Genomic DNA, 14,106 nt, shown 5'->3' on the forward strand with positions numbered 1-14,106 from the left:
AGAAATTCTGGTGGTGTCTTATCGGGACTTCCAGTCTGCATAAGTGGCCACATCAGAGCATGCAGCTAGCCATCAGAAGTCTCCATTTACTTCTAATATCAATTTCAGAGAAGCCCATTAATCAAAGCCACAGATTTCATTGTATTCGACCACATCATTACCAGTATGTAACTACATTTACAAATCATGTTTTCTAAAATCTAGTAACCATCCAGCTATTTTTCTTCATTTTTCTCCCAACTACATGTTCTAGTGTCTCTTCAGATGTCATCGATACGCTCTGAGAGATGCACAATGACGGTGGCCGGTGTGTCAGCAAAGAGAATTGTTCACAATATGGAGCAGAAAATGGAAAGATGGTGCCTGTGTGCTGGAGAAGCTGGCAGGATAGGCATCAAATATAGGGAGAACAGTCTGATGAAATAAGGCATGCATCTGATGTTATTGTGGGTATCTAGTAACCTTATAAAATAAAATGTTTAACTGTACCTGCGCTTGCTTGGAATGACGCCAATCTCTTCACTTTCCCCGTCTGCAGTAACTTGCCGTGCTTGCCACCATTCATCATCAGAGGCGTTAACAACATGCAGAATATCACCAAATTTAAAGTTAAGGCCTTGGCTGGGGAGGCCACTGTCTTTAGTCTTGTCATAATCAAAAAGTGCTCTAAAGAATAATAATACAAAAATATATATTTAACACAACACTATACCAAACTTTTAAATAAAGGCTATGGATACACGAGTCATTTTTATTATTGCACTGCACCTATTAGCTTAAATAGGCTTTCTGTATAAATTTTGCTTGGTTTGTCTTTTGCTGCTTTCTCATACACTCTACATGAAGGTCTGTCCTCAGTTAAGAGAAGCTGTCTGATGACTTAATGAAGTTGAAATCTTATCAAACTGACCATAAGGGTCCATTCACACGTTCGTAGTGCATTGCGTATCCGCAATACACCCGGCAGGCACCCTCATAGAAATGTCTCTCTCTTGTCCGCAAGTGCGGACAAGAATAGAACATGTCCTATTTTTTTCGGGTGCTGCGGACAGAAAGATCGGCGGCACGCTCTGGAAATGCGGATGCAGAGAGTACAGTGTGCTCTCCGCATCCATTCTGTCCCCATAGAGAAAAAATGGGTACGCACCCGTTTTCAGAACGGATGCAGACCCATTATTACAGATGTGTGAATGGAGCCAGTTGAGACAGTTTCTGTGATGGATTTCTCTGAACAGGGGGCAAACCAGCCTGCAATGTGTGTAAAAGCAAGCAGCTACAGATAAACTGAGTAGAATTAGCAAAAGTGTTAATGAAAACCAATTAAGAAAATTATTTTAGCCCATATACATGCAAGCAATAATAGTTTTATATAAGTTCCCACCTTTAACCACCTAACTGTTGTGCTCCACTCCGGCTGTTGGAAAAGTACTTAACCACTTCCAGAACAGGCCATCTACCCCCTTCCTGACCAGGCCTAATTTAGCAAATCTGACTTTTTGGAACGCTTTTACTTATCCAAGCCATTTAGAGACTGTTTTCTCATGACACATTGTACTTCATGTTATTGGTAAAGTTGAGTCAATATATTTTACTTATAAAAAAAAATAAAAAATATCGAAAAGTTAACTGTTTTCTAAATTTGAATCTCTCTGCTTTTAAGACAGACAGTGATGCCTCATAAAATATTCATTATTTCACATTCCACATATATCCACTTTATGTGGGCATCATTTTGGTAATGTAATTTATATTCCGTTTTTTGTGCGGTAAGGTAACCAAAAAAATGTCAGTTTTGGCACTGTTTATTTCTTACAACATTCATCTCGCAGGGTAGATCATGTGCTATTCTTATAGAGCAGGTTGTTACAGACGCAATGATATCACATATGTCTACTTTCTTAGTTTTTTGTTGTTTGTTTCAGTTTTACATAATAAAGCATAAAAAAAAAGAAATTAGGTTTTTGTGTCTCCATTTTCTGAACGGCATATTTTTTATTTTCCTGCCGATAGTCTTGTTCATTGTTACACTTTATGGGGCAAGATGACCCAAAAATTGGTTGTTTTAGCACAGTTTTTATTTATTCAACGTTCACCTGCGCAGTTAGGTCATGTGACATTTCTATAGAGCAGATCGTTACGGACGTGGCAATACCTAATATGTATACTTTTTCTTATTTACTTAAGTTTTACACAATAATAGCATTTTTGAAACCAAAAAAATTATGATTCAGTGTCTCCATAGTCTGAAAGCCATAGCTTTTTTATTTTTTGACCGATTGTCTTAGGGTCTTATTTTTTGCGGGATGAGGTGATAGTTTGATTGGTACTATTTTGGGGGGCATATGCCATTTTGATTGATTGGTGTTGCACTGTGATGTTAGGTGACAAAAAATTGCTTTTGTTTTTTTAGGGGTTTTTTAGGGGTTAGGTCATGTGATATTTTTTAGAGAGCTGGTTCTTACGGACGCAGTGATACCTAATCAGTGCTCCAGACTAAAACAAATATTAAGGAGCCATTGGCTCCTAAACTGAAATTTAGTCGCCAAATGAAATTTTTAGTCACCAAATTTAAAATACATATAATATAGCTGGGATATCATTTGGAGTTTTCTAAGCTACAGCCCACACAGTTAAAGGGGTTGTGCACCCATTTCCATGACCTGTCAGACCAGCCAGATTTGCATTGGTAATCCGTATCCGTGTGCTCTCTGCATCTGTATGTCTGTCCTACAGCCCCCCAAAAATATAGACCATGTCCTATTCTTGTCCGAACTACGGATAGGATTGGTCTATGATGGGCCGGGCGTTCATTAAAACACAGAACGCACATGGCTGCTATCCATGTTTTGCGGATCACCAATTTGCAGACTGCAAAAAATCCAACGGTCGTGTGCATGAGCCCTTACAAAGAATGACATTTGCAACATAAATTGACATGATGTAGATTTTCCTTGTGGAAAGTGTCTGCAGAGAGTGGATGAGATTATTAAAGGTTAAGTAAACTTTCCTAAAATCCCTAAAAATGTGCAATGTGCTGCAGGAAGACTGTTGCGCTTATTACAGGAACAGGCGCCAATGTCGGCTCAGTCCTGGTGGAAGCACATCCCTGCCGACTCCATAAAGCCTGGCAGAGCCCTTTAGCTCAGGTTATGCAAGAATAAGCTTTTTTTTTTTTTTTTACACACTGGCCCAGAGATTTACTAATCCTGTAGATAATGTGAATTTAGACCGACAGCCCAGATCTGCACCAGATCTATCACAGGGGTCAGGTTGGAGGATAAATCTGGTGCACGGACAGACCATTCACATGTCCATAAATGTATTATGGATCGGCAAAACACGGATACCGGCCCTATGATAGAAATGCCTATTCTTGTCTGCGATTGCGGACAAGAATAAGACATGCTCTACCTTTTTTGCAGGGTCGCGGAACAGAGCAACAGATGCAGACAGTACATCTTTTGCAGCCCTATTGAAATGAACGGGTTCGCCTGTTGTGCAGAATTTCGGAACAGATGCAGACCCAGAACTACGGACGTGTGAACGGACCATTACTCCGACTCTAAAAACATAAAATGTACTTTAATCGGAATACCACGCAGCTCTCCCAATCCTCTCCTCTCCAGCTAAATTGTTTAGTTTTATAACATTTCATTAACATCTTAGGGGAGTAATACAGGCGATATAATATGTTAAACTGAGTGATTCTATGGGAGAAGCTATTGAACACCCTATTTTTCAACTGTATAGCCTCTTCCCAAAGTTCTTCCTGTTGCGAATTTAAAACATGTTGCCATTTATAGTTTAAAGTATCAATGGCTTTATTTTTTGTCTTCCGATGTATGAGGCATCCATATATTTTGGAAATCAGTTTCCTCCCTGCTGTTAAATGTGCAATATTAGCTAGGGTTGATGGAAGAGGGGCGATTTGCGTTCCTTTCCCTATCTTCATTTGTAGGTAAAAAAAAGCACAAAATCTTTATTGTCTTTTCTGTACTCCTTTTTTAGTTCTTAAAAGGTAATTATGTCTCCCTCTCCATATCTGGCCCAGTTTATTCATTCCGTATTTCCTTCAGACGCTTTGCTCAATTCATTTTAGTTCCGTTAAATGGGTATTGTCCCATAACAGAGTGTCTGAGTGTATTCCCTTATGTGACCAAAGTTCCGTATTATAACCTTAAGTTGATTCGTGGTGCATACCACATACTGCAACGCGCAATCTCGACAGGTAATGACAGACAACATATTCAGTATTACAATTAATGTATTGTCGCAACTCATGCGTACTACCATTAGACGTAGAGACGACATTTTAACCATTACATATGTAGACAGCAAATGCACCTCTTACTTCCACATTTAAAATTACCCTTTGTTCTAAGCCAAACTGGTTGGCAGGGGGCATTGTCAAGGAATAAACTGAGGCTAACTTTTTGTCCAATTGTAGGCGCTTTTTTTGCTATACATCTAATGCCTGCATCGGCGACATCTCCCCAACCCTCATCATAGCCTATGACTGGGAAGTGTTTGCGTAATGTATTGCAGAAAAGGGGATATTCATTGCTGTAATTGGTGACAAAGGTCTCCGGTTCACTCAAACTCTGTGCATAAGAATGATTCTGTTTACTTTTCTTATATTTTCTTTAGTTTGAGTAAACAGAAGAGAGTCCCTATCTTTTTGTCTAGCAAATTCTCTAGCTAAATGGATACTCTCCAATGGATATCCCCCGGTCTGCAATCTTGCTGTAATGTCAGAGGCTTCCTTAGAAAAAAAGGTCAAGAGTAGAACAATTCTGTCGAACCCTTAACATCTCCCCTCTAGGAATATTCCTGGCGACATGGAGGGGATGACAGGATGATGCATAGAGCAGGGTGTTCCCCGCAGTAATTTTACGATGGGTGTAGTTATGGACTACATTATTACCTGTATAACCCAGCAGGGATAGATCCTAGAATAGAACTGAAAGGAGATCACTGACCATGGAAAGTTTAATGGATGAAAGACAATTATTTAAATACTCCACAAAAAGAGCCAAGTCCTCTGAATCACCCTGCCACACCCACAACATATCGTCAATGAAACGCCCATACCATTTTTCCCATGCGCTGGATCTCCGAATGTCAGGGACAGGAAAATACCGCCCAGCGAAGTGAATACTAATGAGATGGGCGTGTCTAAGGATCCGGCAGTTGGGGCGCGGGCTGGGCACAAATGCAGCAGAAAGGAGAGGTGATTATAAAGATGATTTTTCACATTTAACCGCTTGCCGCCACGCTAACGCCGAAAGGCGTCATTGCGGCGGCTCTTCCAGGTCACAGTAACGCCGATTGGCGTCATCTCGCGTGAGCCGAGATTTCCTGTGAACGCGCGCACACAAGCGAGCGGATCTCCAGCCTGCCAGCGGCGATCGTTCGCTGGCAGGCTGGAGATGCGATTTTTTTTAACCCCTAACAGGTATATTAGACGCTGTTTTAATAACAGCGTATAATATACCTGCTACCTGGTCCTCTGGTGGTCTCTTGTTTGGATCGACCACCAGAGGACACAGGTAGCTGTGTAAAGTAGCACCAAACACCACTACACTACCCCCCCCCCCCCCCGGTCACTTATTAACCCCTTATGAACCCCTGATCACTCCATATAGACTCCCTGATCACCCCCCTGTCATTGATCACCCCCCTGTCATGCTCCATTCAGATGTCCGTATTTGTTTTACGGATCCACGGATACATGGATCGGATCCGCAAAACGCATACGGACGTCTGAATGGAGCCTTACAGGGGGGTGATCACCTCATATACACTCCCTGATCACCCCCCTGTCAGGCTCCATTCAGACGTCCGTATGTGTTTTGCGGATCCGATCCATGTAACCGTGGATCTGTAAAACACATATGGACGTCTGAATGGAGCCTTTCAGAGGGGTGATCAGTGACAGGGGGGTGATCACCCCATATACACTCCCTGATCACTCCCCTGTCATTGATCACCCCCCTGTAAGGCTCCATTCAGACATTTTTTGGGCCCAAGTTAGCGGAAATTGTAAGAAAAAAAAACAAAAACAAAAAAAAAAGTCTCATATTCCACTAACTTGTGTCAAAAAATTAAATCTCACATGAACTCACCATACCCCTCACGGAATCCAAATGCGTAACATTTTTTAGACATTTATATTCCAGACTTCTCACGCTTTAGGGCCCCTAAAATGCCAGGGCAGTATAAATACCCCACATGTGACCTCATTTCGGAAAGAAGACACCCGCCATGCCCCTCATTGAATACCTTGGGGTGTCTTCTTTCCAAAATGGGGTCACATGTGGGGTATTTATACTGCCTTGGCATTTTAGGGGCCCGAAAGTGTGAGAAGAAGTCTGGGATCCAAATGTCAAAAAATGCCCTCCTAAAAGGAATTTGGGCCCCTTTGCGCATCTAGGCTGCAAAAAAGTGTCACACATGTGGTATCGCCGTACTCAGGAGAAGTTGGGCAATGTGTTTTGGGGTGTCATTTTACATATACCCATGCTGGGTGAGAGAAATATCTCGTCAAAAGACAACTTTTCCAATTTTTTTATACAAAGTTGGCATTTGACCAAGATATTTATCTCACCCAGCATGGGTATATGTAAAATGACACCCCAAAACACATTGCCCAACTTCTCCTGAGTATGGCGATACCACATGTGTGACACTTTTTTGCAACCTAGGTGGGCAAAGGGGCACACATTCCAAAGAGCACCTTTAGGATTTCACCGGTCATTTTTTACAGATTTTGATTTCAAACTTCTTCTCACGCATCTGGGCCCCTAAAATGCCAGGGCAGTATAACTACCCCACAAGTGACCCCATTTTGGAAAGACGACACCCCAAGGTATTTTGTGATGGGCATAGTGAGTTCATGGAAGTTTTTGTTTTTTGTCACAAGTTAGTGGAATATGAGACTTTGTAAGATAAAAAAACTAAAAAAAAATCATCATTTTCCGCTAACTTGTGACAAAAAATAAAAAGTTCTATGAACTCACTATGCCCATCAGCGAATACCTTAGGGTGTCTACTTTCTGAAATGGGGTCATTTGTGGGGGTTTTCTACTGTCTGGGCATTGTAGAACCTCAGGAAACATGACAGGTGCTCAGAAAGTCAGAGCTGCTTCAAAAAGCGGAAATTCACATTTTTGTACCATAGTTTGTAAACGCTATAACTTTTACCCAAACCATTTTTTTTTTTTACCCAAACATTTTTTTTTATCAAAGACATGTTGAACAATAAATTTAGCGAAAAATTTATATATGGATGTCGTTTTTTTTTTTTGCTAAATTTTACAACTGAAAGTGAAAAATTTCATTTTTTTGCAAAAAAATCGTTAAATTTTGATTAACAAAAAAAGTTAAAATGTCAGCAGTAATGAAATACCACCAAATGAAAGCTCTATTAGTGAGAAGAAAAGGAGGTAAAATTAATTTGGGTGGTAAGTTGCATGACCGAGCAATAAACCGCTAAAATTGTGGAGTGCCGATTTGTAAAAAAGGGCCTGGTCACTAGGGGGGTATAAACCTGTGGTCCTTAAGTGGTTAACAATGCGCACAGGGATAATACTTATATGAATTGGGAACTTATTATAAGACCTAGGGGGGCATATAAAGAGCTAATTATGCTCAGAAGGCCTGCCAGTGTCCCTTTAAAGTACATTTTATGTGGAGCTGGATTCCTCGTTTTTCATTGTACCTTGCATCTGACCAAGTCCAGGTCTGATTTTCCGTGCTCCATTGGGAGGTTGCAGGCGAGAGCTGCAGTGATTTTCTTTCACTTCATTACTCTGTACAGCTACTGATTGGCTTATTTTGGAGTCAGAATTTTATGCCAGAACTGTGGCACAATGTTGGCACTAAGTCGTGCCTCTAAGGCTCCATCAAAAACTGCACCATGTGAACCAGCCCTAAAGGAACATGTGCCACTAAACTGTGACAACCCTGGCTCCCTCACGTTCACACAAGTGCCCCTGATAGTGACTGGATACTGCAGTCTATTAGCGCTGTCCATCAAAACGCCCGCCATCCTAAGCCACGCCCACCCATCAGCAACAGGAGTGCCAGATTAGCCAGTGAGCAGAATCCAAAGTCTTTCGCCTGCATGTGACCAGACACCTGATTGGAGAATGAGGTTTGTTGCTATTCTGGGCTGGCGATTGAGATTGAATGTGTGAAGTGCAAGGTTTACTTGACCCGGAGTAGCAAGATGGCCGCGACTAAAAAAAAGCATGTGGTGGTCAGAGGTTTTGCCCTCGGAGTGTTGAAAATTAAAACATACTGAAAAAACAAGATGCGGGAACCCAAGCCATGCCCACCATCTATGCCGGGTAGTGTGGGGGGAGGATCTTCACCCAGCAGACGTCTGCCGTGTGTGTCTGCTGAATGAAAGCCTTCAAGAAAAAAAAAAAAAGAAGAGGCAGAGCTGCAGAAGGTGTAGGCGCAAATGGCGACAAGACTACAAAGGCTTGATGCCATTTTGCAATTCTAAGTTGCATTGGCGACCATTTTGGTCGCCATCTGGAGCCCTGCTAATATGTATACTTTTATTTATTTATTTCACTTTAACACAATAATAGCAGTTTTGAAGCAAAAAATAATAATCATATTTTAGTGTATCCATTGTCCGAGTCATATATATACTTTTTTTTTTTTTTGACAGATTGACTTAGGTAGGATCTCTTTTGGTGGGATGAGTTACAGGCACATGATGGGGGGGGGGGGGGGCTGGGCTCATTACTGGCACATGATGGGGGGGCTGGGCCCATTACTGGCACATGATGGGGGGGCTGGGCCCATTACTGGCACATGATGGGGGGGCTGGGCCCATTACTGGCACATGATGGGGGGGCTGGGCCCATTACTGGCACATGATGGGGGGGCTGGGCCCATTACTGGCACATGATGGGGGGGCTGGGCCCATTACTGGCACATGATGGGGGGGCTGGGCCCATTACTGGCACATGATGGGGGGGCTGGGCCCATTACTGGCACATGATGGGGGGGCTGGGCCCATTACTGGCACATGATGGGGGGGCTGGGCCCATTACTGGCACATGATGGGGGGGCTGGGCCCATTACTGGCACATGATGGGGGGGCTGGGCCCATTACTGGCACATGATGGGGGGGCTGGGCCCATTACTGGCACATGATGGGGGGGCTGGGCCCATTACTGGCACATGATGGGGGGGCTGGGCCCATTACTGGCACATGATGGGGGGGGCTGGGCTCATTACTGGCACATGATGGGGGGGCTGGGCTCATTACTGGCACATGATGGGGGGGCTGGGCTCATTACTGGCACATGATGGGGGGGCTGGGCTCATTACTGGCACATGATGGGGGGGCTGGGCTCATTACTGTCACATGATGGGGGGGCTGGGCTCATTACTGTCACATGATGGGGGGCTGGGCTCATTACTGTCACATGATGGGGGGGCTGGGCTCATTACTGTCACATGATGGGGGGGCTGGGCTCATTACTGTCACATGATGGGGGGGCTGGGCTCATTACTGGCACATGATGGGGGCACTATAGGGGCATCTACTGAGGCAACAAAGAAGGGGTATTTTATATGGGGGGCTCTGTACAGTAGCATTTTATACTGGGACACATTATGGTGGGTACTATGGGGAAGGGGGGAGAGGAGTACTATGGGGTCATCTACGGGGGGCACTAAGGGGGGATATTTTATACTTGCAAATTATGGGGGACACTGAGGGCATTTACTGGGGCACGATATATGGGGCATTTTATACTGGTACATTATGGGGGGCACTAGGAGGAAGGGGGGAGAAGAGCACTATGGGGGCATTTACTGGGGGCACTATATAGGGGTATTTTATACTGGCACATCATGGGGGCACTATGGGGACATTAGCTCAACTGGGGGCATTTTTTGCACTGTCACATTATAAGGAGAATTACTTCTACTGGGTGCGGCATAATGGTGGGCTTTATTACTCCCCCATGATATGACCCCCTGTAGCAGCACCAGCCTTTCCCTGCTCTGCTATCCCTCTGCCCCTTCTCCAAATCCTTATTATGAAGTCTTTCTCATTAGGATAAAGCACAGCATCAGTTCCACCGAGCCCCCGGCCAAAGTGTTGAAGTGGTGTCCGAGATCCCCAAGGGCCAAGCCAAGTAACTGTAAGTTTTCATATGAAATATGTTTGTTATACACATATAGTATACACTGTGCAACACAATATACAGTATACCACTACACTGTGTAGTCTGTTCTATAAGCACCATTGTTTTGTGGCGGCGGACAGAAAATAATCTGGAAGTGCCCCTCCAGATACCAGGCTCTGGATCCGCCACTGGACCGCTCACAGGAGTGTACATTTCTTCTAAACTGTAATCCGTATCCTCTTACCTGCAGAAATCAGCACTCGCTCGGTAACAACTAACAGGCAGTGCCTGTAGGCTGTAGCCTGGCCCTGTTACCGAAGCTAGCCGAGTGGTGTAAGGTTAAGGTACTAGTAGAGATGAGCGGCCGCTGTATCCTGATTTAAAGTTAAAGTTACTGCAGGATATGGATTACAGTTTAGAAATGTCAAATGTACGGTGCAGGCCAGATTATCGCGCATGATTATCTCCATGGCTTATGCCAGTCTACTAGATAGATAAAGTAGTATGTGATCCATTAACCAGTCTTAAAGCTAAGTGGGAGAGGGATGTTGGAGAACTGTCGGAGAAAAAATGGAGGGATGTTTTGGGGGCAGTATCCACAATATCTATGAGTGTGGCACATAGGCGATCGCAATTATTCCTTATTCATAGGGTATACAAGACGCCACGATTCCTGTTTAAGATGGGTCTACGTGCGGACTCTAACTGTCCTAGATGTGCTGCCCCGGATGCAGACTTGGCTCATATGTTTTGGTCCTGCACAGAACTGGAGCGTTTCTGGTGTGGAGTGTATAGACAAATAGAAAACAGCTATGGAGTTATTTTACCAAAGACTCCACTGGTGGGGTATCTTGGGTATGTAGAGGACCTAACAACCACCAATGATTATAAATTAGCAATTGCTAAATTATTGTACATTGCACGTAAATCCATTGCAAAACACTGGATACAGCCGATCTCTCCGACTAAGTCAGAGTGGATAAATATGGTCAATCATATGATATCCATGGAGAGTGGCATCTATATTAAAAGAGGCACTGTACAGAAATTTAAGAAGCAATGGCAGGTGTGGCTGGCTGGACCTGGGGGGAAGTCTCAGAGATTGATGCATATTTGGAATGGAATGGTCCTAAGGGGATTTGGAAGCTAAGATGTAAGAGAATTGGAGCATTTTTGTCCATGTCGAGGGAGATGACCACACGGAGAGGGGGAGAGGGGGAGGTGGGGAGGTGGGGAGGTGGGGAGGGAGTTGGGGGGGAATGGGAGATTTAATAAAGATTTTTTTTTTTTTTTGATGCAGTGTCATTGACATGCTGATTTGGATAAAGTATGATTGATTTTACTGTATTGATATCCTATTGTCATATAATGTATGTTTATTTGAACAATTGGCTGCATGTAAAATCTTTAATAAAAATGTGATAAAAAAAAAAGAAATGTCAAATGTACACTCCTGTGAGTGGCGGGGAGGGAGATCTGTGGATGACACTGTTATAGGGAGGGGGGGGGATCTGTGGATTAAGTCCACACCATTTTATGTTTTTGTGGAAATTTCAATAAGCAACTGTATACTCCATCTGTACATTATACCATTCCCAAATACATTCTCTTTTAAAATACTATACATTTTTTAAAGGGAACCTGTCACCTCTACTATGCTACCCTCACTGAGCGTTTCTAAATATTCATTGTGTTACCCTAAACATATACATTACACTTTTAATTTCATTTGCAGACGAATACAATAAGTATTATGCATTTTTGTACTTCCCGCCTTTTATGCAAATTAACATAAGAGAGTCATATCTTACTTGTGTGACCGGAGAAGAGTCATATTTTCAAGCGCTGACTCATCTCAGGTTAATTTGCATATGGATCAAATCGTTTTTTTTACACAATAAAAGCACACAGAGCTATGGGGACTGGGTATTGTGGATGTGCTAGCGGCCATCTAGCAACCCATGTCCTCGGCTCTATACCCAAAATCCAGGTGACAGGTTCCCTTTAACTAATAAATATTTCTGCACAAGACAAGATGAGGAATGCTCGTCTATACATTATACTCTAGCCTGTAATATTGCCTCTGTCATTCAATGTACTTTATGTGCCACTGCAAACTATTAGATTGTAAGATTGGAGACTAATAACCTGCGCACACCTTCATCTTGCCTTTTACCTTCTTGTTATTGAAGGTGGCAAGAGAAATCCTGCTGAATAACTTTTTCACGACAAGCTCAGTGTAAGAAGCTGGGGGAAAACACTGTTTGGCTTGCCTTTTCTTGGCCTGAGAGGCTGGGGGCTTGACTCTTTTGGCTCTGCTAGAAGACATAACGGCGATACCTAATCCAGTAACTTATCTGGGCGCTATTCTATGAATTTTGGGTGGAGTTACACTAGTGAAAAAACATTTGGGAAAAAAATAAGAAAATTTCCTTTTCATTATTTTCTCACTTCGCATTATATGCCAACTTTAGTGTTTCTCTAATTCACTTGGCTAGGTTAATTTAATAAAAAAAAGGCAGCATTAAATTTTAATATTGTACACAAACAACCCAGACTGCTGCAATAAATGCTCTGCGGTTCTTAAGTAGATAATTGGCCTAACAGGAAATTCCATATTCTTCCATCCAGACAGTACAGCACTTGAACATGACGTTAATACAGAGCCAAGTCTCATCATTTGCAACACTGTTGTGTAATCACCATATAGGTTATAGGTGCATCTCTAAATATTTGTTGAGGCTTTAAAAAGGCTTTTCTTTCTTTTGCTTCAAATAAATTATGCATATCTCAAAGAAACCTTTTTTTTTTCCAACTAGATGATTGTATAAAGAAGCTATCAGTTAATGTTTAGGGGGGGGGGGGGGGGGGGGGGCGAGCCCAACGCATCGGACTGGCAGCGGGAGTATGCAGCAACTCCCGTCCTGCCCTGCGAGCACTGACAGGGTCACATAGCATTATATTGATTCATGATGCTATGTAACCTTTACAGTTCTGGAATGTATTGGATAACACTGACAGCATTATGTCAGTATTATCCAATACATTCTAGAACTCTAAGGGTTACATAGCAGCATAAATCAAGATGATGCTATGCGACCCATTCAGTGCTGGGAGGTCAGGACAGGAGCTGTCGCATACTCAAGCTGTGAGTCCAATGTGTGGAACTCGCTCGCCTGAAAGGGGCTTAATAATGGACAGAGTCCAAAGCAGCAGGCTCCAACCACTTTGCAATGGCCCGTGCAGCTCAGATCCCAGCACAGGCAGTACACATTGAGGGGGTGGGGGGCTTCGCCTCTGCCTGCTGTTATGTAACAGATTAACAGATCTCCGCCAATCTGAAACTGATAACATGGCCAAGTCACTGATATTTTAACAGGTGGGCAATCCCTTACATTTATCTTTTTTGAGTATGTCAATATCTCTGAATATCACAATATAATTATATTTTGAGCAATAACTATATGCTCATGAACATGCTTGATAACTCTGAGATGGTCATTTTAGATGGTCTAAAATACTTCCTCCTTGTTACCAAGAATGGGCATTCCTGAAGAGGTAGGAAATCATCTCGCAGCAAATACAGAAAACTTGCACTATTTTAATCACTGTTATTAGCATAGTAGATTTTAATGTTTAGGACTTTGGAATTTCTTCCTTAGTGCTACTGGCATGCAGTATTAGTAATCAAGGACATAATGCTTTGTTCCTGTAGAATACTGCATTTAACTTGCCAGTAGCATTGTCAACAGCTAGAAGCAATAGATCTGACATGACATTTAGAAATTAAAAATAGAACAGAAGTTTATATGTCAGAGTATAAAGGACAAATCTATGCAATATAAAGCAAAACTGTAATATTTCAACAATTACAAGGCCAAACATATGTCACTTTATAATATACAGTACTGTATAGCAAGAATGCTTTCAAAAATAGAAGTGTTAGCTT

At 42.6% G+C, this 14,106-nt stretch overlaps 1 protein-coding gene across 8 annotated transcripts in view; it reads right to left on the minus strand.

Moving 5' to 3' along the window:
* The window catches only part of DLG1 (discs large MAGUK scaffold protein 1), a 235,311-nt gene that overhangs the window by 54,057 nt on the left and 167,148 nt on the right, over positions 1-14,106 (minus strand). For all 8 annotated transcript variants that reach the window (XM_044291546.1, XM_044291545.1, XM_044291544.1 and 5 more), the window contains one exon: positions 490-666. In XM_044291546.1, the coding sequence (XP_044147481.1) occupies positions 490-666 (177 nt within the window). The remainder of the gene's footprint in view (positions 1-489; positions 667-14,106) is intronic.

Source organism: Bufo gargarizans, chromosome 4 (assembly GCF_014858855.1).
Source record: "Bufo gargarizans isolate SCDJY-AF-19 chromosome 4, ASM1485885v1, whole genome shotgun sequence".
Classification (NCBI taxonomy): domain Eukaryota; kingdom Metazoa; phylum Chordata; class Amphibia; order Anura; family Bufonidae; genus Bufo; species Bufo gargarizans.